The 27964-nt window shown below is 38.2% G+C and overlaps 1 protein-coding gene across 5 annotated transcripts; it reads right to left on the reverse strand.

Annotated features, from left to right (window-relative positions):
- Positions 1-144: 144 nt before the first annotated feature.
- dazap1 (DAZ associated protein 1) lies at positions 145-27723 on the reverse strand. Of its 5 annotated transcripts, none has more exons than XM_088622093.1 (13): positions 27560-27720; positions 22512-22552; positions 19852-20018; positions 19622-19687; positions 18444-18551; positions 18156-18204; positions 12664-12746; positions 9038-9191; positions 7923-7952; positions 5848-6000; positions 5111-5278; positions 2694-2783; positions 145-468 (listed from the first exon to the last, which is right to left on the reverse strand). In XM_088622093.1, exons 1-13 carry the CDS (start codon positions 27589-27591, stop codon positions 296-298), a joined length of 1314 nt encoding a protein of 437 aa, XP_088478219.1. In that variant the 5' UTR covers positions 27592-27720; the 3' UTR covers positions 145-295. The 5 variants fall into 5 exon arrangements, with proteins under 5 accessions (XP_088478219.1, XP_088478218.1, XP_088478221.1 ...); XM_088622092.1 differs by having other exon boundaries at positions 145-471; positions 27560-27719; XM_088622096.1 differs by lacking the exon at positions 145-468 and adding an exon at positions 865-1025 and having other exon boundaries at positions 27560-27723.
- Between the last annotated feature and the right edge of the window lie 241 nt (positions 27724-27964).

Genomic DNA, 27964 nt, shown 5'->3' on the forward strand with positions numbered 1-27964 from the left:
CCGGAATACTCAAGTATTGTCTCATCTTGTGCTGATGGTTGACAGTCAGTCAGATCTATTCCAAAGAAAAAACTGTCCTCCATTAAAAAATCTTTTAAAGATCCTTTTTTCGTTCTTTTAGGTTGTTTTTTTCTTTTCCTTAGATTTTGTTCCATCAAGTATTTATGTGATTGTCACAAATAAAGTCCTCGAATTCAGAATCCCTGGTTATAGAAGATATACACCAGAAATCCAGTCGTGAGCAGAATAGATTCCCTGACATTAGATAGACACTGTGTGGTTGGTGTGCCCTCTGTCAGCGTCGATACGGGTGGAAGCCCTGTACATTGTGGTTCTGCCCGCGCCCAAAGCTGTTTCCTGCCGGCTGGGGGCCTGCAGAGGGCTGTGCAGATGGAGCCCCATAGGTAGGTGCTTGCTGGCTGGGATCTGCGAAGCTCTGCCCAAATCCACCCATGTCCTGCCCATAGGCTGCTTTGTATATAAAAAAACAGAATACACACTTTAGACTTCAAGTTCCCATGACCCCCACAGTCCAGAACAGTGCGAGATAGCTTGACATATCTGGGTGGTCAAGGTATCAATGTAAAATTCCTCAGATTTTACCCTCCACTATGCAATGATTGAGTACCATGAAAATTTCCAAACACATAAGAATATGCAAAACTAGAAAGTAAAGATGAATTAAAGGTTCACTGTTAGCCACTGGTGAATGTTTCAATAAACACAGTAATCTGAATAAGATGGGGGTGGGGGAAAGGGCTTGAGATGGCCAGGATCTTGGTATGTAGTGACATCAGGGACAGGTGAATCAGTCTTGTATTCAGTATCGACTCTGCTCACTCAAGTAGATCGACATATTGTCACCTGGTTAATTAACGTGGTGCTCCATGTTTTTAGCAAGCTCTGAGGAATGATATTAAGGTTAGCTGATGCAATGCTGTGTATTTAAAAGAAAAGCCACTCTTCAAGTACTTTCTCAGAAATGATGTTATTTTCCCACATGGCCTCAGGCCTTCCCCCTCCAACTGCAACAAACAAACGGACAAGATGATAATCTTCATATGAATACATGAATATTCCCTTTAGAGTTTGCTACTTTTGTTCTTAATTTAAAAATTTTAAAGTCAACAGATTTGACATTTTTAAAACATACTTTTGAGTCAAAAGCTAGTGAACCATTTCATAGCAATAATCAACAAGGGTTATGATACAGCTTACTACTCAATAAATGTATAAATCATGCCACATGTACACATTTTGTAATGACAGTCTAATATCTGATTTTGATCCTAGTAAATTCATATAACAGATAACAGAATTATTATTATTAATTGAGGGCACATAATGTCTGCTGTTTAAGAAATTTTCATGACTTTCTTGCGTCTCCTACATTTCAGAGATAACCCATTTCCAATCCACTGGGGAAAGAAACTGATCTGGGCTCCAGCATCCTGAAGTATTTTGGTATGGAAGAAAACTGAACCTACTTTTGTAGATCAGAATTTTCTTCTAAAAAGGCAAATACAGAAAAATTAGTAACTAAAAACATCCTCAAGCTTGTTCCAAAAAGGGGATTTGTGGGACTTTGAACATATTAAGAATGTGGTTTCATACATTTAGCATTCAGAGATCACCCTTGACTTTCATTGGGAACCAATCTAAACGTACAGATACCTACTGAATATGCATCTGTAAAAACCGATAAAACTACCATCATGTTGCAATTTGATCCATATCAGGTTTTACAAGAAATAAACCTTCCCATACCTGTTCCAATGTGTACAATATATTACAAGAGATTTTCAATTCTGTGTAAACAGCAGGGCAAACTTACCGAAAAAATGTCAATAAGCTGGGCTCCTGAGTGACTTAATCAATAAATGTAGTCAATATATGGCCCAGAGATTTCTAACACAAGTCTGGGTCATGTCACTAGCCAGCTTTGGATAGGAATAAATAAAAATTGCAATAAAAGCAAATAAATTAAAATAAAGGAACAGATGAATGAAAAATGGAAGAGGCCACAGGTAAACAAGCATACATTCATAACAATTAGATCATCCTTTTACCAGCAAAGAATTGATTTAGGAAGAATACAGAAAGACACTAGACAAAGGTTCCAAGATGCATAGGCATCAGTCAACGTGTTTGTATATTAAACTACAGCTATTTTATAAGAGGTGGAATCATACAGTTCAGATTTCTGCTTTGAGATTCTCACCATGTATGAAAGAGGTTCAGCACACAGAACTGACTGTTTCCTGAGATCAGGGATTCAGTACAATACTGCCATTATTATTATTAATTTGCTTAGCAGGTGCCCTGTGTTCATAGTTCATACTTACATAGTTCATAGTTCATACTTAGAACCAAAAGAAACTAGAACTGACTTTCAAAGTCTTTTCACACCTGGTGAGACTCTTCACTGATCTTTGAAGAGAATTTAAGAGCTACTCCCTATCTTACTCTACAATTTCTATTACAGTACACAACACCACTTAGTATTAGATAGCTGTATTTTAGTATACTTCCAAAAATATACATACAAGAGTCAATTCAGGAAAATAATGTTCGGGGAACAGCTTATACAAACAAAAACAAAGAGAATGACTTAAAGGACAATCAGCTAAAACGGTTTCCCATTTCTACCACTATCGGCTACTTTGTGGTGTGAAAGGTAATACTCCACCTACCTGCACTATATCCCTGCTCAGCCTGACCATAACTGTGAGAAGGACGCGTTGGTCCGTAGCCAGAAGGGTCCTGAGGATAGTTACCCAAGCCTATTAGGGAGATGAGGAGACCAGGATGACTAAACCCAAGAGAGCCTATCTTACATTGCTAATAGGGAGGGCGTCCCATTCATAACCCAGGCCTCTGTCGTAGCTCCTGTTCCTGCCTAAACCTACTGCTTTTTCATACTGCCCAGTTACTCAGCTGAAACTCCAGACTTCGGTGATCAGTATTCCAAAGAAATAAATGATCAACTGGACGAAAAGGGAAATGGCTCTTGTTGTGCTTACTGTCCTAGAAGAGAAAAGAATGCTTAAAGTAATTGTAAGTATTGTCCTTTTAAGTAATACCACAAAAAAATGTGAAATATTTAAATTTTACAAATTAATTGTAGTGGTCTGTAATTTGTCTCTGTAAGCAACATTAATAACACATTCATGATATTAATGATATGTTGTGATGTATTCTATCATACTAAGGGAATTATCAGGACTGTCAATGTGCAATAAGAATTGATGTAAACTGAACGTCTGTTGCCATGTTTAACATCTAGTATGACTCAGAAAAAATATTTTGAAAAATAAAAGGTGGCAAATTAAAGACTAAGAACTAGAATACAAAATGGAACAGAAGGTTCCAAAAAAACTACACTTTATCTTAAGTTGTAGCTACATAGTGCTCAGATAGACCACAGCAATACCTACCAACTAAGTTCCAATTTAGGATTCCACCATGCATCCACAGAAAGACCGACTGGTAAGCATGTTTTCATTTTCACAGTATATTTTGCAACTCTGTGGAGTCCCCACAGCTGGTGGAAATGCCGTCTGTCACAGACATATACATGACTGCGTCACAATCAAGTACCTGCTGTTAACACTAGTAAAGACAGCGCGTTAAAGTCTCCAGAGGATTCGATATGTGAAAATGACTTCAGACGTGAATAACAGATGGAAAGCACAGGTGTACATGAGCTAATTGAGACCAAATATTTTTTATTATATTGATGGTTTTACAAAAATTACAAAAAAATGTGGAAGTTGATGACTTGTGCATAAAGATCATCCTTTGCTGTGTATAATGAACAACTGCACAGCCTGACATGTTTAGCCGCCTTGATCCACTATGTAATTAACTTGCAACTACAGTCCTGGGAACAATTTAGATTAGTAGATGGGTCTGTGGGTAAAAGCTAGTCCAGAAAAAGTATTTCCTGTATTTACAAACCATGCCTTAATATATAATGTTGACAGGGAAAAAGAATCACTCATTGATCTAGGTAAGGTTGTATCTGTCCACGAAACTTCTTAAATCTTTTTCTCACACATTTTGTGACAACAATAAGTTTAAGTTTGTTTATAAACCCTATAAGTAGTAACAATTGTTCACTTACGTCTATCATTCCATTTCTGAGGTGCATGGACACACTATATAAAAATCCTTACAAGCCTGGCTTATCTATGGGACACAATTTGTCAGCTCTCCACAACTTCTCTAACTTGTGCTACATTCACAGCACTGACACGGAAATGTCAACCAAAAACAGTGCTAGCAAGGATGATCTAATTCCACCTACCATTGGTTACCTGTCCATATCAGCCTCCCCAATGCACCTGGAAAATCCTGACAAGATTACATGTGTACCGAGCAGAAATGGGGACTGACCAGGAGGGGTTAAGTAATGGTTAAAGTCCTTTCAGATGCCCCTTGACTCCTCTGAAGCGCTTGCAGATTTGCAATATTCTCACATTATGTATTTTGTCAATCTACAGGCAACGAAATAAAGCTGACACCTTTTGCTTTTAAAATTGCCTAAACAAGCCTAACAAAAGATGTTATCTATAAAAAAAAACTGTCTTGTACCAGTTACATTAGTGCTGTCACAGAAAAAAGAACAACAAACAAAAGATGAACATGGCATAACCAAAGGATCAGAGTTAAGTTAAAAAAGAAAAGGTCTTTGCACACAAGGAAATCTTACACCACATAAAGGTGTACAGAATTCAAATTCTTTTAAAGTTTTGAAACGTTACAACTTCAAAATAAAATCTTAAGAATTCTGTTAGTTCCTAAGAGTTAAGAATCTGTTATTCTTAAGAAACCCACAGTTCCCCAATCTGCAGCTACTGCCCTGTATACTTATGCTGTTGTCTGTTTCATGGGGGAGTCTGACCAGAGGCAAAAAGATAATTAGCGTGTATTTTTCCAAGAGAAAATTACCAATGCAATATCATTGCATCAGTGATTTTATCAGTGTCTGGAGAGCTCTGAATAGATGTAATTGCATGTGAGGCAGGCTCTTGTACAGGGGGATACACACAGTGGAGACGAGAGCACTCTGAAACACTTGTGCACTTTGCTGCCTGGGTGTACCTACCATATTGGCTGTAGGGGAAGTCGGGCTGTCCTGTTGGGGGTTTGCCCATGTCCTGAGTTGGGGTAGTTGCTGGGGCGAACCCCAGAGGTCCTCCTCCGGGGGTGGTTGGAGGTGGGGGCACTCCTTGTGGAGCAAACTGGTCACCTTGCGGGGTACCAAACCCATAACCTAAACAGGAAGGAGGAAAGTAGAGGACTGTAAACATATTTCATGGGGCTGGTGAGTGATCATGCAAATCATTTGTTTTCTTATTATTAGAGGAGTTCTATGGAGTAATCATTAAAAACTTGAGCAGATTTTATCTATTTTTTTTTATCTGAGTTTACACACCAACTGTTAATTTTTGCCTGATCAGCATATTATGAAAGCAATTAGAACCTTATGTTATTCTGAAAGGCACACATATTGGTACAACAAACACAGCCTATTTTTCTATGATGGAGTCACCATGGAAACATCTTTAGTAGCCTAATATGACCTGATTTAATTTATTCTAATGTTTTTTTTTTTTTCTGGGATGAATCCAAATTTCTGCACCAGAATCAGTCCTATCAGAATTCTCACCCTTGCATGATACACTTACCGTATGGTCCTTGTAGTTCCTTCAACCATAAAACTTCATTAACAAAGCCAACGATGAAGTGATCTTGTAAGGAAATTGTTGACTGTATATATGTAACGGCATAAAATGGAAGAATATACCAGAAGGACCACAGAGTGCGTCTCTTGGTACTTACCAAACTGAGGTGCAGTGCCGTAACCAGGCTGTGGGTATCCCTGAGGTGCTCCGAACCCCCCAGGAGGGGTGGTTGTTACCAGGAAAGCGTTAAAAGGCGAGGGGGGAGGTGGAGGGGCTCCTCGGCCAGCTGGAGGGGGAGGTGCATACCCGCCTAAAGTAGAAAAGACTGCAGTTTAAAATTACACAATAGTAACACAATGACAAATGGTAAATGCTGACATGCCATCTACAGTAAATACACAAAGAAGATATTTCTACATTATTTGCAAAATCCAGTCTGTGATGGAGAACCAGTTGTGCCTACACTGTAATTATAGTTAAGTGTTACAGTGGATTCACTACACACTACAGCAAAAACTACAAAAATGAACAGTAAAAAGAATATAAGTTAAAAGCCCAGAGCGCAAGTGGTTTGTGTTGAAATTTAGGCATTACATTTAAAAAAAGATTTTCAGCTATACGAAGCACCGATATTTAAATATCTCCTTGTAATAGCAAATGGACCTGAATTGGAAGAAGCAGTTAGAAAATGGATGGATGGATTTATTATGGGATAATGATAAACAATTCACATCTCTGAATATTTTAGGCAATATAACAACTAGAATTAGATTGCAAATTCCCCTCTAACAGTTGAGAGCATGTTCTGTTGGCATTCCACATCTTGTGAACCGATGCTGTCAATGTCCATCTGTTTTCTGTACCAAATTAGCTGACTGTTCATCCCTACTTCCAATGTTCTGATTAATGTTAATTTTAAAGACATTTATATGATTAATGCACATCTTGGCCACAACAAACACCGCTGATGCTCGAGTTTGAATTTCGGCACAGACCTCCACCTTGTTTCTCTGCACTGGTAAGGTTCAGCACTAACAGTGCGTACAACAGAACGGCCTATCAGTCACGGTTAATTTTCAAATTCATGTTTCAAATTTACAATTAATTAGACACACTTCTATAAACTGAATTATTTAATTATGTATTACATCCCCACAGACTTCACACAAACACTATTCTTATATTTCATTTTAAAAAAGATGTAATACAAATACATTAAAATAAGGTTGTATTTCTCTTGCTCTTTAAGATTCCAGGGTTACAGCATCAAATCTGTGTTAAAATTAATTGTTTACAATGACCAAGTTACCTTTGTATGCTAATTTGTTAATTCACAGAATAAAAATCTTCAGTCTGACGTGTTTATTTCACTACCCTTGGGACTAAGTACAATAAGAAGGAGGAACTGAGAACAGGAAGCGTTTTTTTTTTACACAAAGGGTTGGGGAGCATCTTAAAATAGTTTATTGGGAACAAGCTACCCCACTATGCTGTTAATTTTTTAGAGAAATAATTGGATAGCATCCTTGAATTAACTAGTAACTAGCAAGTAAAAAAAGATAGACAGGATGTGTAGCCTATTCTTTTTTGTATTTTTTTTGTATTCTTTATTCCAGCTACAAGCCTTATGATGTTAACAAAATAATATGAAAGTACCATTTCTTAAACCTAAGAATAAACATGGTTGTCAAAATAGCTAAAAATAAATGTCATTACTTCATTTAAGTGCCTGTATCAAGTTTATACCGTATTTCACTTACAACAGTAACCCAGATGTGCAGAAAGTAACATAAGAGATTGGTTTCTTGAAATGATACCACTCTTGGGGTGGAAAAAAAATGTCTGTTTTTTTTATTCAATTTTAATGGAATGACTAATTGCTGGGGACCTACATTGATAAAGCATTTTTAAAGTTCATTTAAGAAAGATATTTCAAGAGCCAGCACCCTAAGACCACACAAATCTGGTATACAGAGGAGCACTATACTAAATGCACTAAGGAGGAATTTTATGAAGAGTATATTGTACAAGCCCTGAGTGAAATGTACCCAGGACCATTGGGTAAACTACTGTTACAGAAACATGGTATATTGGCCTCCTCGATTTAACCTCTCAACTGAAGTATAGGATCTCCTAGAGTAGTGTCCCTGATCACAACTATAGACTGGGCACTGTCTTGGAAATTCTGATCACCAATCACAGGACTGACTGCTATGTTCCAAGATGACTTACCTATTGGCTGGGCTGTGGACATCCACATTCCTAGAATAGTGGGGGTAAAATAAAAGAGAAGATTAACAAAATGTTAAAAATTGTTAAATGCTACATACACAAATGTTCCATAATAGGGCCTGTTGAAAGAGTTATGAATTGGCAAGAAAGTATCCTGCTCAGATGGTTGATTTTACAAGGCATCACATTAGCTTCCAGAAAATTTACACTGTATTTATTCAACGGACTGCATAATCACAGAAGGTAACCAAAAGCCACTATTTTAGGCATGCATGTATGATGTATGAGGTATGCAGTCCCTCGGTTATTAATATTTGACGACATATTGAAAGACCATTCATGGATTTGCATAAACCAAGAGTTTAATTTTAGATGTGTCCCTAAAAATCAAGTCCTCACACTATAAGCATACAGATTGTTCTAGGATTCCACAGAACTGATTTATAAATCAAGAAGTTTGCATCCAAAACTCAAAAACCTACTACTGTATGTGAGGATATTTTTATTGGAATTTTTATTTTAATTCTGATGACAGAAACCATGTCCTGCCGAATCTGGCTCTGTGCTGGATTTATCATCAGTTCAACAGTGTAATCCTAAGACATGCAGTCAGCGATCACCTGCTGTTTTTTAGACTGGATAACCACACCTGCCTGCTCATATGTAATTTATTCCTGCAGGAATCAATATTGTAGAAACTGCATATTATGAATATGGTTCAGATTTCCATTCTTTTAATACAATAAAAACCTAAATCAACATACTATTTTAAGTAAAAAAAGCAGCTATAAATTCACAGTTCCAAAATGTCAGTCTTGATACCTCAATGCATCCAACTATAATACAGAATGTAACGCAGCTTGTACCAATGCTCATCATTCTAATGTTATTCAAAGACAGTTTTTCAAAAAGAGGTCCAATAAATGCTGATGTTTAGCTCATGCCATCTACCACAGAGAATGTGTAATACAAAGGAATCATCCAAGCACGTGATGCAGGAGGGTCACCTGCTCGCTTTTCTCGCGCTGTGCTGGCTTGCACACAGATTGAAAGGTTGTCTGTATTGCCACTAATGACACGACGTCCCAGGCGTCACGTCCACCTCCACCACTCACCCTGAGGCCCATAGCCCTGCTGCCAGCCCTGAGCTGGCTGTGGGGACCAGCCATTGGCTGCACTCAGTATGCCTCTGGCTCCCCATTGGTTAGCACCTGGCTGCCCTGGGACTGGGGTTTTGCTGTCACGAGGCTCAGCCTTCTTCACCTCCACCTACAGAGAGGACAGGGAGAAAGCAATTGGCAAGAAGAGCCTTTCATTGCCTCAACCCCTTCCCAAAACCCAATTCACACCCGTAAGTAACATTACTCTTAACACTTTAAGCAAACTTAAAATTAAGTTTATATATTGTAACTTATTTGGGCCTCTAAATATAAGGGTATATAAATACATATACTGTTTATAGAGATCATTTTGTTGTTCAGATATGTTTCTCAGGTACTTAACAATTCACTTTAAAGTAAATTTTTAATTATTTTCTTTAAAGGATATATTAATGTAAAAAAAATGAAAAGTTAAAAAGTGTAAGTATGAGAAACCCCTGTATTAACCTTTTCATAAGTTCCACCAATACATCTACCTGAGAAACATAGGATTCTCTAATTTCTTGGTTTTTTGCCTTGGCCCTTGTTTTATACTGATAAAAACATCTAATGGAGGATCAAGACTTACCTTTCCCAGGCTAACGCTTAAAGAATCTCAATTTTATTTAACTTGGAATAGAATTTCAGAAGGGAATGGATGTGGTAAGAGAATCTTAACTTACATCTAACAGAAAAAAATAAACAAACATGCAGATAATACAAATGGACAAAGTTGTAAGTCAAATTAGAACAGAATCTTCATACTGTGTCAGCAGGAGGAAAGCAAAGAACTGCTCAAATACCTAACCCCCAATTTGATAAAGAGCAACTTTTCCATTTGACCTAAAATGATTCTGCACCGAAATGAAAACAAGATTAATTTCTTGGCCTTTGAGTGTACACGGGTTGTTTTTTTAAGTGCTCCTTCTTTCTTAATAGAAAACATAATGAAACTGGGCTGATAATGAAAAAGGAGAGACCCCATGGGAACTGTGAACATTATCAATCCACAGATTTTATTAACTAGAGCCTAAGCTAAAGCAAAATAGGACCCATCTAATCAAATAGGACAGTAAAATTAATGAGACTTAGCAGTGCCTCAAGCAAGCAGACGGCAGAATCAGTCCTGTTCCACTTTATAGTGCTTTAAAAACCTACATGGTGAAGTAGTTTCTCAAGTCAATCTATCAAAAAGTAAATTTCCTAAAACGCTAACAAGAATGAGAACTGCATTTATTACATCTACCTTAACATTTTTTGTACACTGGATTTTCATCTATGAGTCACTCTGACCAACACTTGTTTGCCCCCTACTGTCATCACGAAGTCAACTGTGAAGTTCTAACAAGCAACAACTTGCCAAGTTTCAAAATAGGAACAACTGGGGGGGAAAAAAATGAAGAAAAGGAACCAAATTACACACTGAAAAAAACACCTAGAGCTGATATCTGATAAGGAAACTGTGAAGAGCTTAACTAAAAAAAATAAAACTACCAGCAACGAGGAATCAAAAGGTGGAGTTACTGGGATTTTCTTCAACAACGGGGGAAAAAAATACTTTGAAAATGGTTTGAAATCATTTTTCCCCCCTCCTACTATTTTAAATGACATTTGCCCCCCCTACAGACCTAATTAGCTACACATGCTTCAGCACAGGCCTCCCTTCCTCGGCACAACGGCATGGGCTTTAGTCCCAGAGGCACTGTCGAACTCGAGTGATGGATTCTAGGACTTAGGAGGGGGCAGGTGTGGGCCTCTCCTATCAGAGCTGGGATTTAGGACACCATCCGTTCTGCTCCAGTTTCTAATTTTATAACTTCTTTTTGAGTCCCTGCTCGAGGTAATGTCAGAAAAAGAACAATGGCTTATGTAGGGCTTTGATTCACCGAAGAGAGAGGACACTACCAAGGAGACTGCAGTGGAAAGAGAAAAAAGGAGACTGGAAAAAGACACAATCGAGGCATAGTTTGCTATGGTCAACATGAAAAGATCTTCTTCTGTAAAAAGTTCAAGGTGCTAAGAAAGAATTATACAAGCACGGTAAAAACATTTCAATAAGAATTATATAATATCCACCCTTTCCATCATAAAGTTGCTTATTCCTTCCTATAAGGGTTATGGCAACATGGGAAACTCTAGACTTCTTCCCAGTCCAACACAGGGCACTAGGAACCAAACTTCAATACCTCTTACTTAAAAGGCTGCGACCTAGAAGCAACCTCTTTAAAACAAAATGTGGAGGGTATTAAAAAAAAGTGTATGGAAACTTTTATTACATCTTACTCACAATAGCCTCGAGATAATTACACACTTGTAAACGGACACCAGCCGAATAGACACTGAAGGCCAACTGAGAAGTAGAGCAGGGGTTTAGGACACAACGGACTCAGTCGTTAATCATTTCACACAGTGTGTATCAGTGCACACCAGGGGGAGGAGTCATACATTGAAAAGCAGTGCTGACACTATAGGGTTCTGGCTTAGAAGACCTAATTAATTTCAGGGTCCCTGCTGGGAAGCAGCACTACAAAAACAACCTGTCTCAGTAACCGAGTAAATGAAGATGAAATAAAAGACATGTGCAGTACTTTTGGACCCACATTTTCATATAAGATGGAACGCATTTGCTTTTATATCTAAATTGAATAACCACTATCTCTTAAAAAGATCCATTTTTCAATTAACATCAATATATCTAAATGAAAAAAAACTGAACTGTCACATTAGTCTGGTAACTCACTGAAAACCTACAGCCGATAGGTTACTATCCCACAAAATTGCTTAAAAAACCAAGAGAGAAAAAATAACCAATCCCCGCAATTTTTAGCACAGTTTGACACAGTATGGAGATTCCACATCTGAGGTCACTTAATTGAGGTTTTATTACAAAATAACATGTTAAATTCTACTAAGAACTCAAACAGTAAGTGACCTGGCAAAAATAAAAAAATAAAAAGAGAAAAATGAAAAGAAAGAAAACAAAATAGCAACCAGTCCTTTAAGAGGCTTTAAAGAGGAAAAAGGTAAATGCGAAACTGTACATTTCTGAAATGAACTTTTTGCAAATAAAATTTCAATTTCTTTATGGTTTATAATTAGCAAATTGGTGCTATTCATGAACATCCTAAAGGAGTGGTTCTGTTAACCAAGCCTTGGGCGACTGCAGACGATTTACCTGGTTGTTTAAGAGTGAAAAAATAAAACTAGAAATTCAAAAAGTTACTTGTTACCACACCACCAGAAAGCTCATGAAAATTCATACTTCGTTACTTCAGTTCAACAGGACTGTAGAGTCTCCAATGCCCAAACAAAAATGACTAACTCAAAGATTACTTCTCTTCTGAAGTATGGAATGAAAACTACATTTCATACTGGCTTTGATTGGTTTCACTTATCCGTTTTAAACATAACAAGTCTTAAAAAAATGTTTCTTTTACAAAAAAAATCCTTTTGCATTAAATTGTGGAGAAATACACCCAAAGAGACACAAAACCAATCACTGTACCCATCAAAATATGCATGGGTACCAGACCCAGCTAAAACGCTAAGTCGCCCAAGCCTCAGTCTGATCTTAAGGGTAAAATAAAACTACAACTACACACTTTTTTGCCCATGATGTCGTGAAAATGCATGTTGACAGCCTGGTCCACTGATTGTTCGGCCTCGAAAGTAATAAATCCAAAACCTAGCCAACGACCAAGAGTGAATCAAGGTAGCAGGGTGTTGTGACAACACAGGATGAAGAACAGTATTGGGGCAGCCCAAGGGTTCCATCAAGACTGGCTGGCGGTGCCTGGGGTTCGGATAACGTTGCAGACCTCCAGCTCAAAACAGCTGACTGGCCAGGGCTGAGGGAACACCGGTCAGTGCTATACCCAGCTGTTCCAAATTTCACTCCAACATCTGTATTCAGATTGTGCACACTCCCCCACACCAGAGATCTCCAAATAGGAAAACAGATTGCTGTTTCATAAGTCTAGAAATTTTTGTTACATCGTAATGACTTTTCTTCCATGTTACAGATCGGTGCTCCACAACACATGAAAAAATAACTAATTTCTCTTGCACGACAGATCTCAGCCATAATTTTAAAGATGTTTTATATCTGTTAAATGGGTTACCTACCTTAACTCAATCACCTAAGGATTAATTAGTACATCATAGATAAAGCACATCAGTTCCTGTATGCCTGCATTTTAGAAATAAACCTGTCTGTTCTACTTTCAGCATTTGAAACATAAAGAGATGTTTTGCTCCAGTTGTAACTTTCCCAGATTTTATGAGGAACATTTTGACTACAGGTGTCTCCCTGGAATTTCCAGCTTTCCAATAGTTTTTTGTTTAAAATTCTTTTCATTTGAGAGAACTACCAAATATATTTGATATGATTAAGGGATTGTTGGTTGTATTATATGCCAGATAAACCATTTCTTCTTCTCAATTGTTGAGAGATAAGAAAGGGGATCTGCACATTGGGTTTAAGATTATGTGAATGTTGAATGAAATGATAAAAACTGCTAAAATACAAAGTTTTCAATTGACTTTCGTAAATAAGGTATTCCATGTGCACTAAATGGATTTAACGAATTCAGTAATGGAGCAACTGTTAAGAAGACTGAACAGGCAACAGACAAACCAACCTATAAGCATTAATTTCCCATACTGTCTCATCCGAACCCCACCTTGATTTTCCCCTTGGTATATTGCTTTACAGCAAGTGCGGACAGCAGCCATTGTTAATGCATCAAAAATTGTACAAACAATATCTAAAGCTTCCTCCAAGCTTTCCCAACATCTTTTCTTTTGGGCAAGCCAAGATAAGCCTATAAATGAAACATTAAGAGATTGCTTACGATAATGACACAAAGATATAGGCCAAAATTCTTTCCAATAACAGATTCCATTAAGAGAGCAATAATACATTTTACAGTTAAACAGAATGATTCCAACATTCAGAATATATGGTCTAGGGGGTGTAAACAATGTTCTGTAAAGACATACAGGGCATATTTTTGTAAAGAAGAGTGAGTTCATTATAATTGAGTTGCATGAAAAATTATTGTTCTGGATGATGTACGTTAATAGTGTGAGCTTTAATAAAATGAAAAGGTAAAATTTATAACCGGCAATGAGAGATAAAAGTGCTGATCACAAAGGGAAATGTGCAGTCACAAGATTCATCATGGGTGCAGATTGCTGTGGAACTCAATGTCCTGTCATTTTTCTTCAGCTTTGCTAATCTCACACTGAATAATGCTTTTCCAGCTCAAGCTATCTGAGCTAGTTTATCTCAACCACTGAGGTTCCTAAATTAAGCTAAAAATCTCTAATCCATTTTATTAATTCATAACTAATTGATGTTGTTGAAGCCTTTATACAAAACAACTTATAATTGAGTCCACTTACATACTGTAGCTAGGCACGTTACTGAACCGATTCGAGTGAGGTATCTTGCTCAACAGTACAAGAGCAGTGTCTTACTTGGGATTTTAACTCGCAACCTTCCAATTACAAACCATTATGACTGCTTCCCACTTTAAGCAGTTCATATAGGAGAGAAATGAGTAATGAGAGGTAATAAAATCTATAGAACTATTTCCAGGAAAAACAAACAACTTGGTAATTTAAAACTAGTATTGCTTTTACATTTTAGCAATATCATATTCAAAGTGTTTCATTTTTTTAAAGGGCTGTCAAATGTATAATCAATCACACCTTTCTCTAGACCTGAGCATAAACTTAAAAAATGTGATAACACAGAACTAAAAACACTATAGTCCCTAACAGGCTACACAATCCAACAACCAAATAACAAATAATGTTCTAGGACACATACATAACTTACACATCTTTCAATGCATTAAGTGCTTGGGCTGCTGTTTCACAGCCATGTGCCAAGAACACTATGTAACAATATTCATTCAGAGAGGAGGTTCTCCTAAGACATTTGTGTATCTGCAGGATAAGCTTCTATACCAAACTTTCCCTTAGGAGTCTGTATTTCTACAGTGTTGTCTGAACTGGGGAAATACATACAGTTTAACCTGACTATGTGAAAAGCGAAGAGACAAAGCCTGTGACCTTCCACTGTTGACATTAATGACAAGGGAAGTACAATAAGTAAATATTACTTGGGTACTTTGTACCCAAGGAGCCACTGGCTCCCATATCAGAAAGTGCAGTTGGAGTATCAAACTGTTTGGGTTCTAACTACAGAATTTGGGGGAGCCAAAGATTCTCGCATGGTTTTAGGAAGGAGGTCCAACTTTGCCGTTTTATAGGTAGGGGTCCACCTTGGGGAAAACAAATTGGCTAACAAGGGAGAGTTGTGGGTAACAGACCATGAAGCTTCCAAAGGCCCTTCTAACTTCAGGATGTCTCTTCTGGAATAAAAAGTCTGGCCACCACACACGGCATCTAAAACAGTATACACATGAAGGGACTAATCAAAAGGAGGCACGAAGTGCTTTAAGGTTTCCTGATCTGCAACAGTTTCAGTACACTTCATAACAAAGGACTTGTGAATTGAATCAGGTAGGAAGATAAGAATGCCACTAGCCAGTCGATTAACCACTATGGCACAGAGCAGTCCTCATCACAGGTTTCACTGCTATTTTTGTAATGTATAGCAATTCAGTAAAGCATGCAAATTACATGCCAAACAATAGCTTACTTTGAGATTATCATAACTGAAGAAAACACTTGCAATTTTTCATGACTACTGTGACTGTACAAATAAATAATGGATGTTATTCCTGGTTGCCTTAAAGGCCAGTGTTAATTCACTGAACATTTACCCTCGAGTCTTCGGTCCACAGCAACAAATTATAAGCTTCAGCTGTAGATATGGTAAACAAGACTCAAAAATGTGAACCAGTTTTATAAGATTTGGGATCTGTTGCAGGCGACAGAAGTACATAGTGAGAAGATCTTTGTGAACACTAGGGGGACTTAGCCTAATTTCAATTAGGAATCAGCAGGGAAAACTGGGGTTTGCAATTTCCAATATTATGTCAAAAAGTCCCCTGTTGCATGACACATACTAAAAATACTGTCTTCCCATACACCATGCATGATTTAAAAATGTTTAATTTAAATTTTATGTTTTTCTTTAAAATCTGGCATTTTTGGTCCATTTTAATGGGCATATTATGCACATAGAAAAGTGTAACATTAATAAAAAGACAAAGCTTTCTCATACTTTCTTGCACTAACCATTGGCAAGAGTAAGGTATGCAAGATAATTAATGCTCTACAGGTAATTTACTAACTTTTTAAAACATTAAAACAAATGTTACAAGAGATGATGAGACAGTATGTTTTGCCTTTTGTCATAAATGTTTAAGTTTAATTACTTCTAAATAGTTTGGACATGAAATTATTTATTTTGAACAAACCAGACTTATCCACACTTGTAATCTGAAAATCAATGTAATAAACAAAATTTCAGTTCTCTTTCCAGAACGTATATGTAGCTTTATGGCAATAGCTTAGAATTTTTTTTTAAGTGCATTCAAATGTTTATTTCGTATCTTTAATGGGTTTATATTTACTTACATTGTTTAGTTCAAGAAGTAAAAAAGAACCTTCCAGAGTGGAAAAATTAAGATAAGTGTATAAAATAATAATAGTAAGAGATGACTTACTGGCAGCTTAACTTAATGTCTCATGTTTTTTCTTGCAAACCTTTTTATTAGATAAGTACTAAAAAAAAAAGACAAAAATTCCCTTTTTATTTTTAGGAGTGGTGTGAGATATAGGACAATTATAAAAGGTATGCTGTATCCTCAATAGGAGCCATAAAAAGACAAATACACTAAAATAAACTGCAGCAACTTTGTTTACACCCATAGACCCTATTGACTTTTCAGCCCATTTCTTATTTTGGAAGTGGCCTGTACCTCTGTAGTATAACTTAGTACACAATAACCTAGAGGAGAAAAGAAAAATCTAAAGAGAAACCGTTAATCACATTCAAACAATTAACAGGGAGAGAGAAAGAAAAGAGAAAGATAGAGAGGGCTTACTTACAAAAGCACTAAGTCTTTCATATGGAACACTTACATATGTAACTTAAAATGTCAAAGAGTATGTCTAAATTAAAATAAACAAATAAAACTTACATAATACTTAATGTAAATGAGATATTTATAAAATATATAAAATGCATCTATGTATAAACAATAATGAAATTATAGAGGTTTGATTACATCAGATCGTTTCAAATGACAAACTATTCCTTTGTGTTTTTTTCCCCCAGAGAGATTAAAATATTGAACAGAAAATAAAGAGGTCACTGATGCTAAAAAGAATCATTAACTACTGCAAGAGCGTTATCTAGGACAAGTCCAGAGGACAGATAGATAGCTCGTCTAAGCTAATTGAAACCTTCAGTCAATTTATATTCTACATCTAAGCTGTCAAACAAATTCATAACAGAATCAATATCATAAAATGTCTTTGTTACTGTAAAGGGAAAAGGGGATCATGGGGTGCTGTTCAAATTCTGTGTATTTTATTTATGTCAATGGTTTTTATTTATGAGAATGATGTTGTACTGAAATAAGTATTGTACAATAAAAATATTGTAGGCTTCCATCATCTGAGGTGCATTGATCATATTTAAATATGTACCAAAATACTTAACAGAGCATGTAACAATTTTCCAATGATGATTAGCTGACATAACCAAGTAAAAGATGCAATGCACTTGGCACAAGAATACTAGCGGGCATATTCGTTTTCAAAATGGCACAATATGGTTTCAAAAAGTGTTTAAAAGTAGGAAAGTCATTCAGGCATTCCTCTAAAATTATTAAAGATCAAGCACTATCTCACACTAACTGTATGAATCATACAGTGAATCTTCATGGCATATGAATGCCCAAGCATAAAGAAGAAAACTTCATAGCACTTTAAATGCTGAAGTGTCCTTTCTAGAAACATTACTCATGAAAACGGCCTTTTCATTGCAGTACACATGAATACAGTCACTGGATACTGAATGTGGCCTTACTCTTGGGGTCAGAATAGTTTGTCATGAGATTGTAGTTGGAGATGAAGTTATGAAGAAAAAAACTGGATCAGCTTTTACCTCGGGGCCTCTGCTTCTCCGCATCATAGATCATTACTACTTCAGTGACCTTAAAGAAAAGGCAAGGACAAATTATATTTATAATCAGCACGCCCAACAATTTTGCTGTTTTGTTTCCTAGTACCAGCTCATACCCTTACTCGGTATCTATTATTTCAAAGAGCGCCTCTTAATACAGTTACCTACTGACAAACATGCCTGCTTTTTTCCCCACTATAGCCTTCTTTCAGAAATCCCAGTCATACAAAACAGGGCACTTTATGACTAATCGAGCCTGTTCGCACTCACCACTCCAAATCTACTGAAATAATCCCTGAGCTCAGGTTCGCCACAGTTGTGAGGGATACCGCCGACAAAGATCTTCTTTGATTTACTGCCGTCACTCTTGCTTCCCTTCTGCAAAGTGGAACATGAAAAGAATGAAATGACACAACGCAAGGTGGAAAACCGCAGGGCAGACTTGTGATGGGCCGGCTGCGGAGCCCTATAATGAGTCGAACAGACCAAGACAACTACAAAAACAGCTTCTTGCGGTTTTCAGTCTGCGGCATAATTACTTGCCAGTCACTTCGTTAGAACGGGCTGCAGCCACAGTTCTTACATTGGGTTGTTTTTTTTTTCTTCTGCCGCACAGATATTCTGACAACTTACTCTTATACAATTTATTTATGCACTTCATTTTGGGTTTCAGGAAACTATGGCTCAAGTCCCGTCCAAGATGTAGTCCCACCTTGTGGCCTATACTTTCAAGCTAGGCTAACATAACAAAAGCTTGTATGAATATAAAACATCCATAAGTCTTAAGAAAGACAACAGTATGTAATTTTTATGTTTCTTATACAAATGACCTAAAGATTCAGACAAAGATCCTATTGTGAATAAATCACTGAGCCAATTCAATACATTTAAAACAATCATTAAATATGTAAACGATCATATAAAGTTATACTTCATTTTTACTACCACCTTTACTAAAAATGTTAAGGTAACTGTGCAATTTACTATGTAAAAGGATTAAAACCAAAGGGTTTTAAAAAGCATTTTAAATGCAGAACTTCCGTTTGAAAATGCATTGCAATATAGATCTACAATGATTTGCTTGGAACCAGAATCTATCTGACTTGTTCAGGACTTTGTCTTCCTGCATCTGCTTTTAGTTACACGGGCACTGTCCTTAATAATATACATAAAAGTTCAAATCGCCAGTTTTGCGTGCGAATCCCAGCCTCGTACACCACGTTTGAAGGACAATGCAAATTTAGCGCAACAGTCCTGCAGATCAGCAGCTGGCAGGCCACAGCACTGCAAAAATGTTACCGCAAAGAAAACACTGATGTGGTGGTAAAATCCCAGGTGTCCAGAAAATATAGAAGCAGGTCAGCATCTCTTGAGACTATAAAACTACATAATGTACAGTACTCCTCTGTGGGCAGGTGTAGCCTAGATAAAATATGCTCTTCCCTTACCCAGCCTTCCTTTGTCCGGGTCTTCTCAGGCTGCATTCCCCGGGGAGTGCATGGCTTCGGGTCGATCTGCGCAAACATAGACATGTCTCCCCAGTAACAACATATGCAATATATAGAACATTTTTTAAAAATATGCACATTTCTTTTACATATTATAAAACACTATCTCACTACCACTAAGAAAACAGGCGACAAGGGTTGGTTGCAGTTTAACAAAACACTGTACTCACATTTCTTCCATCCAAGTTATGGGGTTTTGTATCCAGCACTGTCCGCACACAATTGGGATCTTTAAATTTCACAAACCCAAAGCCTCGTGATTGATTCGTGGTCTTATCTTTCATAATTACACAGTCTACTACTTCCCCATACTGAGAGAAATAGCTCCGCAGTGTTTCTGGTGGGAGAGAAGAAAGCACATGAGTGGTATCCCACACTTTATTATTCGAGTCACAAAACACCCCCGATTCATGAAAGCTAAAACGTTTGCTACATTCCAGAAAAAAATATTCAGCTTTCAAATTAAACAGTTGCATCTAGAAAAATATGACTGTGTGTTTAAGGACTTCAAGCCTCTGCTTTGTTTTGGAAGGGCTATTTAGAGAAGTGCTTGGAACATTCTATGCAGACATCCAGTATTGTGACAACATTTTAAAATTATTTAAAATAATTTTAAAACAATATTATGCGATTGCTGTCTTGCGGTTAGGTGTCTCACTTCTTTTGTTGTTGTGTGTGATCATTTTTAGCCAGTCCTTGTTGGTGTGTTATTATTTTAAGCAACCATTCCAGCAAAACTACCTTCCAAAAATAAATTCACCAAGGATATATGCGATAGACATGAGGTGGAAAAGATGATCAGTAATGCTCTGCTTCCTGTGAGGTTTTAGCTAGTCTTGATACATATTGAGAACTCTCTAGAAACACAATTTAACACATTTCAGTTGGAAGTTTAAAACCTTTCCATGTATAAGAATAATGACAGCACAGCACAGATCAGATCACAAACGAACAATAGTTATTAACGTAAAAATAATCTTTAAATTGCTCAAATTATAATGTTCACATTATAATTTTCATAAAATGGTATCTGTTTCATAAAGTTCTGTCCCATCATCCACAAATAATCAAATCAGCATCCAAAGAAATGGGAGGACAAATCCCAGAAAGAAACATGTAATCTTGGTGTGGTGGTGTGAAGGTGTGGCTTGGGGTGGGAAAAGCACAGGCTTAGACCAGTGTAAAAGATACAAAGACTGTACAGTGAATGATAGCGAATAATGAGGAATACAAAAACCTCTTTGACTCTTCAAAGAGCAAAGTTGTAATTAGGTTTAAATGCAGGGTGAGTCTGTCTCCTTTTCTGAGCTAGTGACCACTATTTTTATGGTCTTATTTTGTCTCAGTATAGCTTCTCTTCTGAAGAGTCTGGGAACTCAGACCAACAAACATGTTTAAAAATAAAAATACTGATATAGTGTTTAGCTAGAATTGTGAAAGTCTTAATGAAAACTTTCTTTGGTAAAAAAAAAGTCAGTTCACTAAATGTGATTTTCATTTATTCCTTCTAGTAGCCTAAAGCCTTAAGGCAAATAGAGGAATACAGGCATCAACAAAAATCCCAGAATGCGCTGTAAATGCTTAGCTCATTATTTAAAAGCCTCAAGGTAGTGCAGTGATGAAGTCCAGGTGGATACCTTAAGCGGGGCAGGAGCAGTGCAAGCAGACACAGTAACATTCTGCTGCAAACACAACTGTGCCATCCGAGCATGTGAATCGAACTGAGGCTTTGGATGCCTCCAAGCTACTGACATGCTCCTCTCTTCCACTCTGCACTCACAGGAGGCATACAACGTTAAAGTAATCACAAACTGGTCATTTCTTACCATCTAAAACGTTTATTCAGTTAGCCCTCTAATTTCCAAATACACATAAATCCTAGCTTGTATTAAATCTGATGGATTTTGTCTGAAGTCACTGGGTTCCTTTTTGAATATGAATCTTAAAGTAACTTGTGGATATAATGTTCCATTTGATGAAAAATGGATTTGGATTTGGTGTCTAAAGGTTGTTGGATCAGTAGGTGGCTCTCTTTCCTCTGGACTATAATTTCAAAACCAGTGCCCTGGTATGGTGACTGGGGGCACTGGAAAGAACATTAGCTCAGAAGAACTTTAAAGATATAACATACATAGTATGAAAGCACAAACATGAAAAGGTTATATATTACGGTGCAATGTTTGAAAACTGGTGTATCTGACATGTCTAGGAAGATTACCCTAAACACAAGCAAGCACTTGCTTTGAGATTTAACACTTGCATATATGCACCCAGATCCAGCAACTCATGCGTCTTGGTATAAATCTAAAGTAGCAATAGATGGACATGCACTTGCTGCTGCAACTAAATGACGAAATGCAGCACAAATGTGTTAACAATGAGTGAATGCAAGTGATTAGACTGCTTGAACGTGCTGAAGAAAGTGCTGTGTTATAGTGCCATTAGTTTCATCACAAAGCTGGACTCCCTTATTCCTGCTTTTTTAAACTGGACCGTGTTATAACTATAACAAACTTTCCAGGATCAGAAGTGTTGCAACAACAGAAAAATCAGTTCACAAGACTTGAATCAAAGTGTGTAATGTAATGTTACATGTTGAGAATAGACGTGTTGCTCAAAAGAGAAATTTGCCAAATCGAGCAAAGTCAGGACAGAAAAAAATCCCGTTCCTGTCCCACAACACTCAGAACACAGATGAGGTATTTTGTTGCCATATAAAGCTTCAGAACATCCAGTAAAACGGAGGCCCAGCACGCAACAAAATCTCCAGCAGGACCTGCTTCTTTGGTTCTGCCAAGGCATAAAGGCAGATGGACAGTTATTAACTTACCCTGCGTGGTGCTCCAGTCTAAGCCACCCACAAAGAGCTTCCTAAAAAGATAAAGTAAAAGGTCTCTATGGAGTACACATTTAAGAATCTCACTTTAAGCCAAAAATTTAATACTTATGTTTTGAGGACACACCATATTGTACACATCTTAACAATATTTCACGGCTCTTCACAGAATAACAAGGCCAAATGAAAAAAAAAATCATAAGATACTGTAAATGAATGCAACATTTTGAAGGATGTCAAACCCTTCATTCAATACTGAGGAGCACGGTTGTTAAGGTTCAGCTGAGAAACTATTTCTACCTAAAAAAAAACAAAGTGAAGAATCATCAGGAGACTCTGCAGTCAGAAAGTGATTTTTAAAACTAATGTAGTATTCTGGCCTGCTACGGATATACACTGTCAACATGAAAAATGTACTCCTGTCCAATAATATCATGAAAGTAGCACAACAAGCTTTAGCATGATGCCCCAGTAGAACTCCGAAGTGACTTATTCTTTGCTTTTAAGTTCAGTTTGTTCTTTTTTTGTTCAGTTTTAAGTTCAGTTTGTTAGTTCTATCAATGACCTTCTAATAGTTCTGCACTGGGTGTTGGGAACCTCTCTTCAGAGACATATCTCATGATATTAAGTCAATCTGAAGTTCAAGTAAAAAAAAAGGAGTAAAAAACAGATTTTCATCAACTACTGCCTTCACACTACAGTAATGGCATTTACCTTTGTGTTACTCACGGGCAATGTGGTTAAGGGTGTGCAATTATGCAGACTGAACTGCACACAAATAATTAAATGCATAGACCCCCAGTGAAGATGTTGATAAAATCCCCTGTCTGTCGTCATGCTTTAGTGATAAACGTATGCTTCTGTTAAACTCTGAATTCCCATCAAATCTGCTTTAACATTCCCTCACACGTTAACTTAAATGTTAAGTACCAAAGTATTGACATGACTTTTACAGTTATTACCTGACTTACAGATCTGTTATTATAATGTTTAGATTGCTTGTTAAGGACTGATTGCACTCATGCTTATGAGGGTTGCACAATGCTGTAACAGAGGACTAGAGAACAGAGATTGTGATCAGTTATGCTTTTGGGGTATTGTTCTATTTGCAAAAGGCTTTAATCCTTTTATGCAACCATTGCTTGGATACAAAGCATTTCATCAGTCTAGTTTCAGCAGGATTTACCTGTTCTCTTAATTGTAAACACATGAAATCAATATTTTTGCATACACAAAGAAATAGCCTAGTAAGAATGCAGTGATATTTTAATGACAGGAAGATAAAAGAATTCTATTTAAAAATTTTATTAAGTAATGAGTCTAACATAAGGTTATTCTTTCCAGTTTAACCGTCACATATAATACAGCCTATATCATTATATATGAAACACACATAAGACTGAGAGTTTAAAAATCAGCCCATTTAAATCAAGGGAGGCAGTCACATTATATAGCCACAGTGAACTATTATATTCTATGAAGAAGGAGATTGAAAAGATACAGCAACTTATTGCATAGGTACAGAAACATCCACTGCTATATGTTAATATTAACATTCTTCAGCGACAGACCAACCTCAATAAGTAGAATATGGTTGCAGTTTATGTATGCTAGCCGTGGCTCAGAAGTTGATACAATATTTTAGAGGAATGTGCGAGTTTCGTTCCTAGTAAACATTTTAAAATGTCAGATAGCAATTACAAGAATGAGAAACGTGGAAAAAGTGTGAATTGAAAGATGCCATTCAACGCACATTTCTTTCTTTTTAGTTTACACTTTGCTTCAGTACCGCACCTAATGGGAAAGTCATCCTACTGCAGTGTCAACGTAACTGGACAGTAAACGTTCATAAGTTAATATCTTCTGAGCTTGCTTACATCTACTGGTTTATTGTGCATAAGCTCTTGTAAACTTGCTACAGATATATAGACCATTATGCAAAAAAAAAGTAAACCACACTAGTAAGTAAACAACTGTTTCATAGGGTACATTGACTTAAACACCACCTAATTAAATTCTTATTTAAGAGAAATTTAGGTTAAAATGTGCTTAAAATGGGAATATTAGGAAACAGGTGTATTAACTTTAGATACTAAAGTATACCTGTCATCATTCATGCAAAATTCTCCCTTTTAATTTAGAGCTACACAGCCAATAACAAAAACTGTGAGTCATGGCATTATCTATGGGATTTTGTTTTATCAGCTCTTTTATTAAAGCTGTCTTTTTCTACATGGTTCATTTTGAAATGAGAACAGCAGCTGTCTGTGCACCACAACACATGGCTGAACACACTCTCTGTGCTGTAGTACTTTATGTACCAACTGTGTTTGGCCAATTGCAACCTTTCTTCCACTGTCCCCCCATCTTGTAAGAAATAAAAGAGTTGTTTATTAATAAAACGACAGACTGGCAGGTGCTGTTTGATATAACAAAGCCCTTTTTCCTTTGGGTGTGCCCAGTCCACAAACAACATACTGAACAGTTATAGTTTTTATCATCATTCTAGGTGTGACCCGAGCTTTAACTCTTTGAGATCATTCTGAAAGCTTCATCTATTTATGTGAGCTTTTTGAAATACAGAATAATACACATGTACTTATTCACACATAGCAACAACATCTACCACAGTCTACCTTGTGAAATACACCAAACAGACTGGTTTGATTAATTTAATACGTTTATCTTTATAAAAACGCTCGGCTTCAGTGGAACTTGAAGTGGAGACTGAGAAGGGGAGCTGTTCATGGTGCTGAAGGAACAATAAATCGACTGTTTAATCATTCATTTTTATGCACAAAGTAAAATATATTTTCTATATGTGTACAGTGCTGTACAAAGGTCTTACACATATTTAGTTTTAATGCCCATTATAACAATTCTGTAACACGCTCAGTGCTCTAATTCTCATTACATGTATGTAATGAGATCATCAATTAACTCCGATCCCCCACAAGTGCTTCCTACTATTAACACAGCTTTGACTATTATTAATACATCTGAGTTTGGCTGAGATGAAAACAGTTATTATATATCCATCTTTAATTCATATTTCTCAGAAACCACAAAAACACGATCACAGCAGCCCGAGGCAAACTATACCTGAGTAATATTAAGTCCTGTAGTAGCTGATCCATCTCATTTACTCATCAAATGTAACTGACTCACTGTTAGGTGTTCTGCAATATTAATAGTCTTTGATCCACTCTACAGGTCAATAAAGCTATAACAGTACCTCTTCTACTACAAACCTATCAAGGTTTACTATTAGCATCAAACACTGTCTAAAAATATCTAAGTCTCAGCAGTGTACATACACACATAAATGTTTCCCCTAAGCTGGAGGTTGCATTAGCATTGCACTGTTTTCACAGAACCAAATGGTTTTAATAATTGGGTTTATATGTTGATACTACTTGGGTTTATATGCAAGGTTTTAGCAAACACTTTCAGTTGATGAGTGATCTGAAAGCAATTGGGACTTGCACCGGTGCCCTATTTGAGCATTTGTACAGCACTGTCTGCAGCTCTATAAATGATACTGGAGAACAGCAATCGTTTGATGAGATTTGAAAGGCCACAAATAATCCGCCCTAACATTTTTTTTTTTATTTGATCCGGGCTTTTCCCCGAACTCCTGCCAATGACTCTGAAGACAGCGGCGACGCAGAAATGGACAGAAACGTGCGCACCCTTTGTATTTTACCAGTCTTTTATTATGCTACACTCAGCCTGCGAGAGCACTGCAAATAAGGCTCATAAGCCACCTCATCAAGGAGCAAGAACAGAATAATAGCACCGCAAGGGTCTTTTACACACCTTGCAACGTGCAGGCGGCCGCAGCTCCGCGCTCTCGCCGTGTATCATACAGATGTCAATAACGCACAGCTGGAGTAAACTCGCCCAAGAGCCGAGAACTTGGGGCTCCACTTAAAAACCCTATGCCTTTCAAACCCGATCTGAATTCGTGCAACAGCCGCGTCCGTGTGTACCTGAGCACACCTCCGGCCGGGACAGAAACACACCTATACTGCATGTAAATAGCCAGCCAACACGATCTCCTCCTGCGAGTTTCGGTTTTCCTGAAACTGTTCACTTATTCACTATTCACTATTCCCGGGACCCGCGAAGAAGCTAGGAGGAGGACAGGCGTGAAAACACCAGGTGTGGAACTGTCCTCTCCGCCCCGTTTCCCGCGACGCCCAGAAACCTTTTGGCGCCGTTTGAAAGGGGGTGCCCGGCTCGCCCTTCAGGCGGACCCCTCTTCAAACTTCCTCACGAAAACAGGGTGTTTCTCCCGCCCGGGTTTCTTTATCGCCGCCTTAAAACTGGAGCCTCCAGCCCTAATCAACGGAGACCGGGGGGCGGACGGCGACCGCCGATAACGCCGCCGGAGTTGCAACCTCCTCCAGCGACACCCCGGGGCTCCCGGCATTGGAAACCACCCCGGGCAGCCGGATATCACCATCACCCCGGCTCTGCGATAGGCGCGACGAAGAAAACACGCACGGAGACGGCAGCCCTGGGGGAGCTTCCTCTGCGGTGGAGGTACATCTGACACCCCACGGGGACGAAATCAAATAGCTCCCGTCTCTCCCGGGGAGACCCCGGCACCTCGGGCGATGTCTTACCTCCTCCCGCTTCGACCCCCTTTCTCACACCGACACCCCGCCGCCGAGAAAAAAAAAAGTTATTCAAAAAGGACAGGTACAACTAGTCCGAAATTTAAATACCTGCGCCTACGTTTACTCGCGGTTGTACGTGTAAGTGACTCTCAACGGCGCTTCGACTGCCGGGTTTGGAGGAGTCTCCAACGTCAATATCTTGCGCTATCGGACCCCTTTTTTTCCCCGAAAAATAAGAACAGTACCCCCCCCCAAACCCGGACATCTCTCGAACATCCCTTTCCGACTACCTCTCCCTGGATTGTCCCCGTCAGGCAACTCCGAGGCAGGCGCCAAGGCCAGCGGCAGCTCTCTCGGCTGCAGGCAGCTGCCCTGTCCCGTCGGTTCCCGTCCCGCCGCGGTCTGCTCGCGTCTTACCCGATCTCGTCGCCGGCTAAGCTGCTGTTCATGTCTGCGGCAGGGTGAGGAGGACGACCGTGCGCACTGGTGCCAGGGCTCCGCTGCTGTCTGCCTCTCGTCAGCTCCCCGGGAAGGTCACTCCGCTTCTGGTTCAAACTGAATCTGCGCAACGGCGACGCGAGGCCACGGGGTCCCCCTGCAGGGGGTTGGTTGTCACCCTGTACGGCCTCCCGAGAAGCGCCTTGTGGGAGATGGAGTTTTTGTGTGTGTGTGTGTCTGTGGGGTTGCGTGCGTGTATGACGCGCTACCGAGCAAGGACGGTAAGTTGTCAGAAACGGGTTACCTATTGGATGCGAGTGGGGAGGGAGGGGGCATCGTTATCGTCGGAAAATTGAAACTGCTGCTCAAAGTGTTGTCAATGGT

This window comes from Lepisosteus platostomus, chromosome 27 (genome assembly GCF_059453375.1).
Source record: "Lepisosteus platostomus isolate fLepPlt1 chromosome 27, fLepPlt1.hap1, whole genome shotgun sequence".
In the NCBI taxonomy this organism is placed as follows: domain Eukaryota; kingdom Metazoa; phylum Chordata; class Actinopteri; order Semionotiformes; family Lepisosteidae; genus Lepisosteus; species Lepisosteus platostomus.

Excerpts from the sequence above, each read along its gene's own strand:
- dazap1 (XM_088622092.1), bottom strand. The coding sequence starts at position 27,591 with ATGAACAGCAGCTTAGCCGGCGACGAGATCGG. Across the intron at positions 12,747-18,155 it reads GGAGAAGCAGAGGCCCCGAG|GTTTTGGATTTATTACTTTC; the intron begins GTAAAAGCTGAT and ends GTCGTTGGCTAG. Across the intron at positions 5,279-5,847 it reads CGGCACTGCACCTCAGTTTG|GTTATGGGTTTGGTACCCCG; the intron begins GTAAGTACCAAG and ends CTTCCTGTTTAG.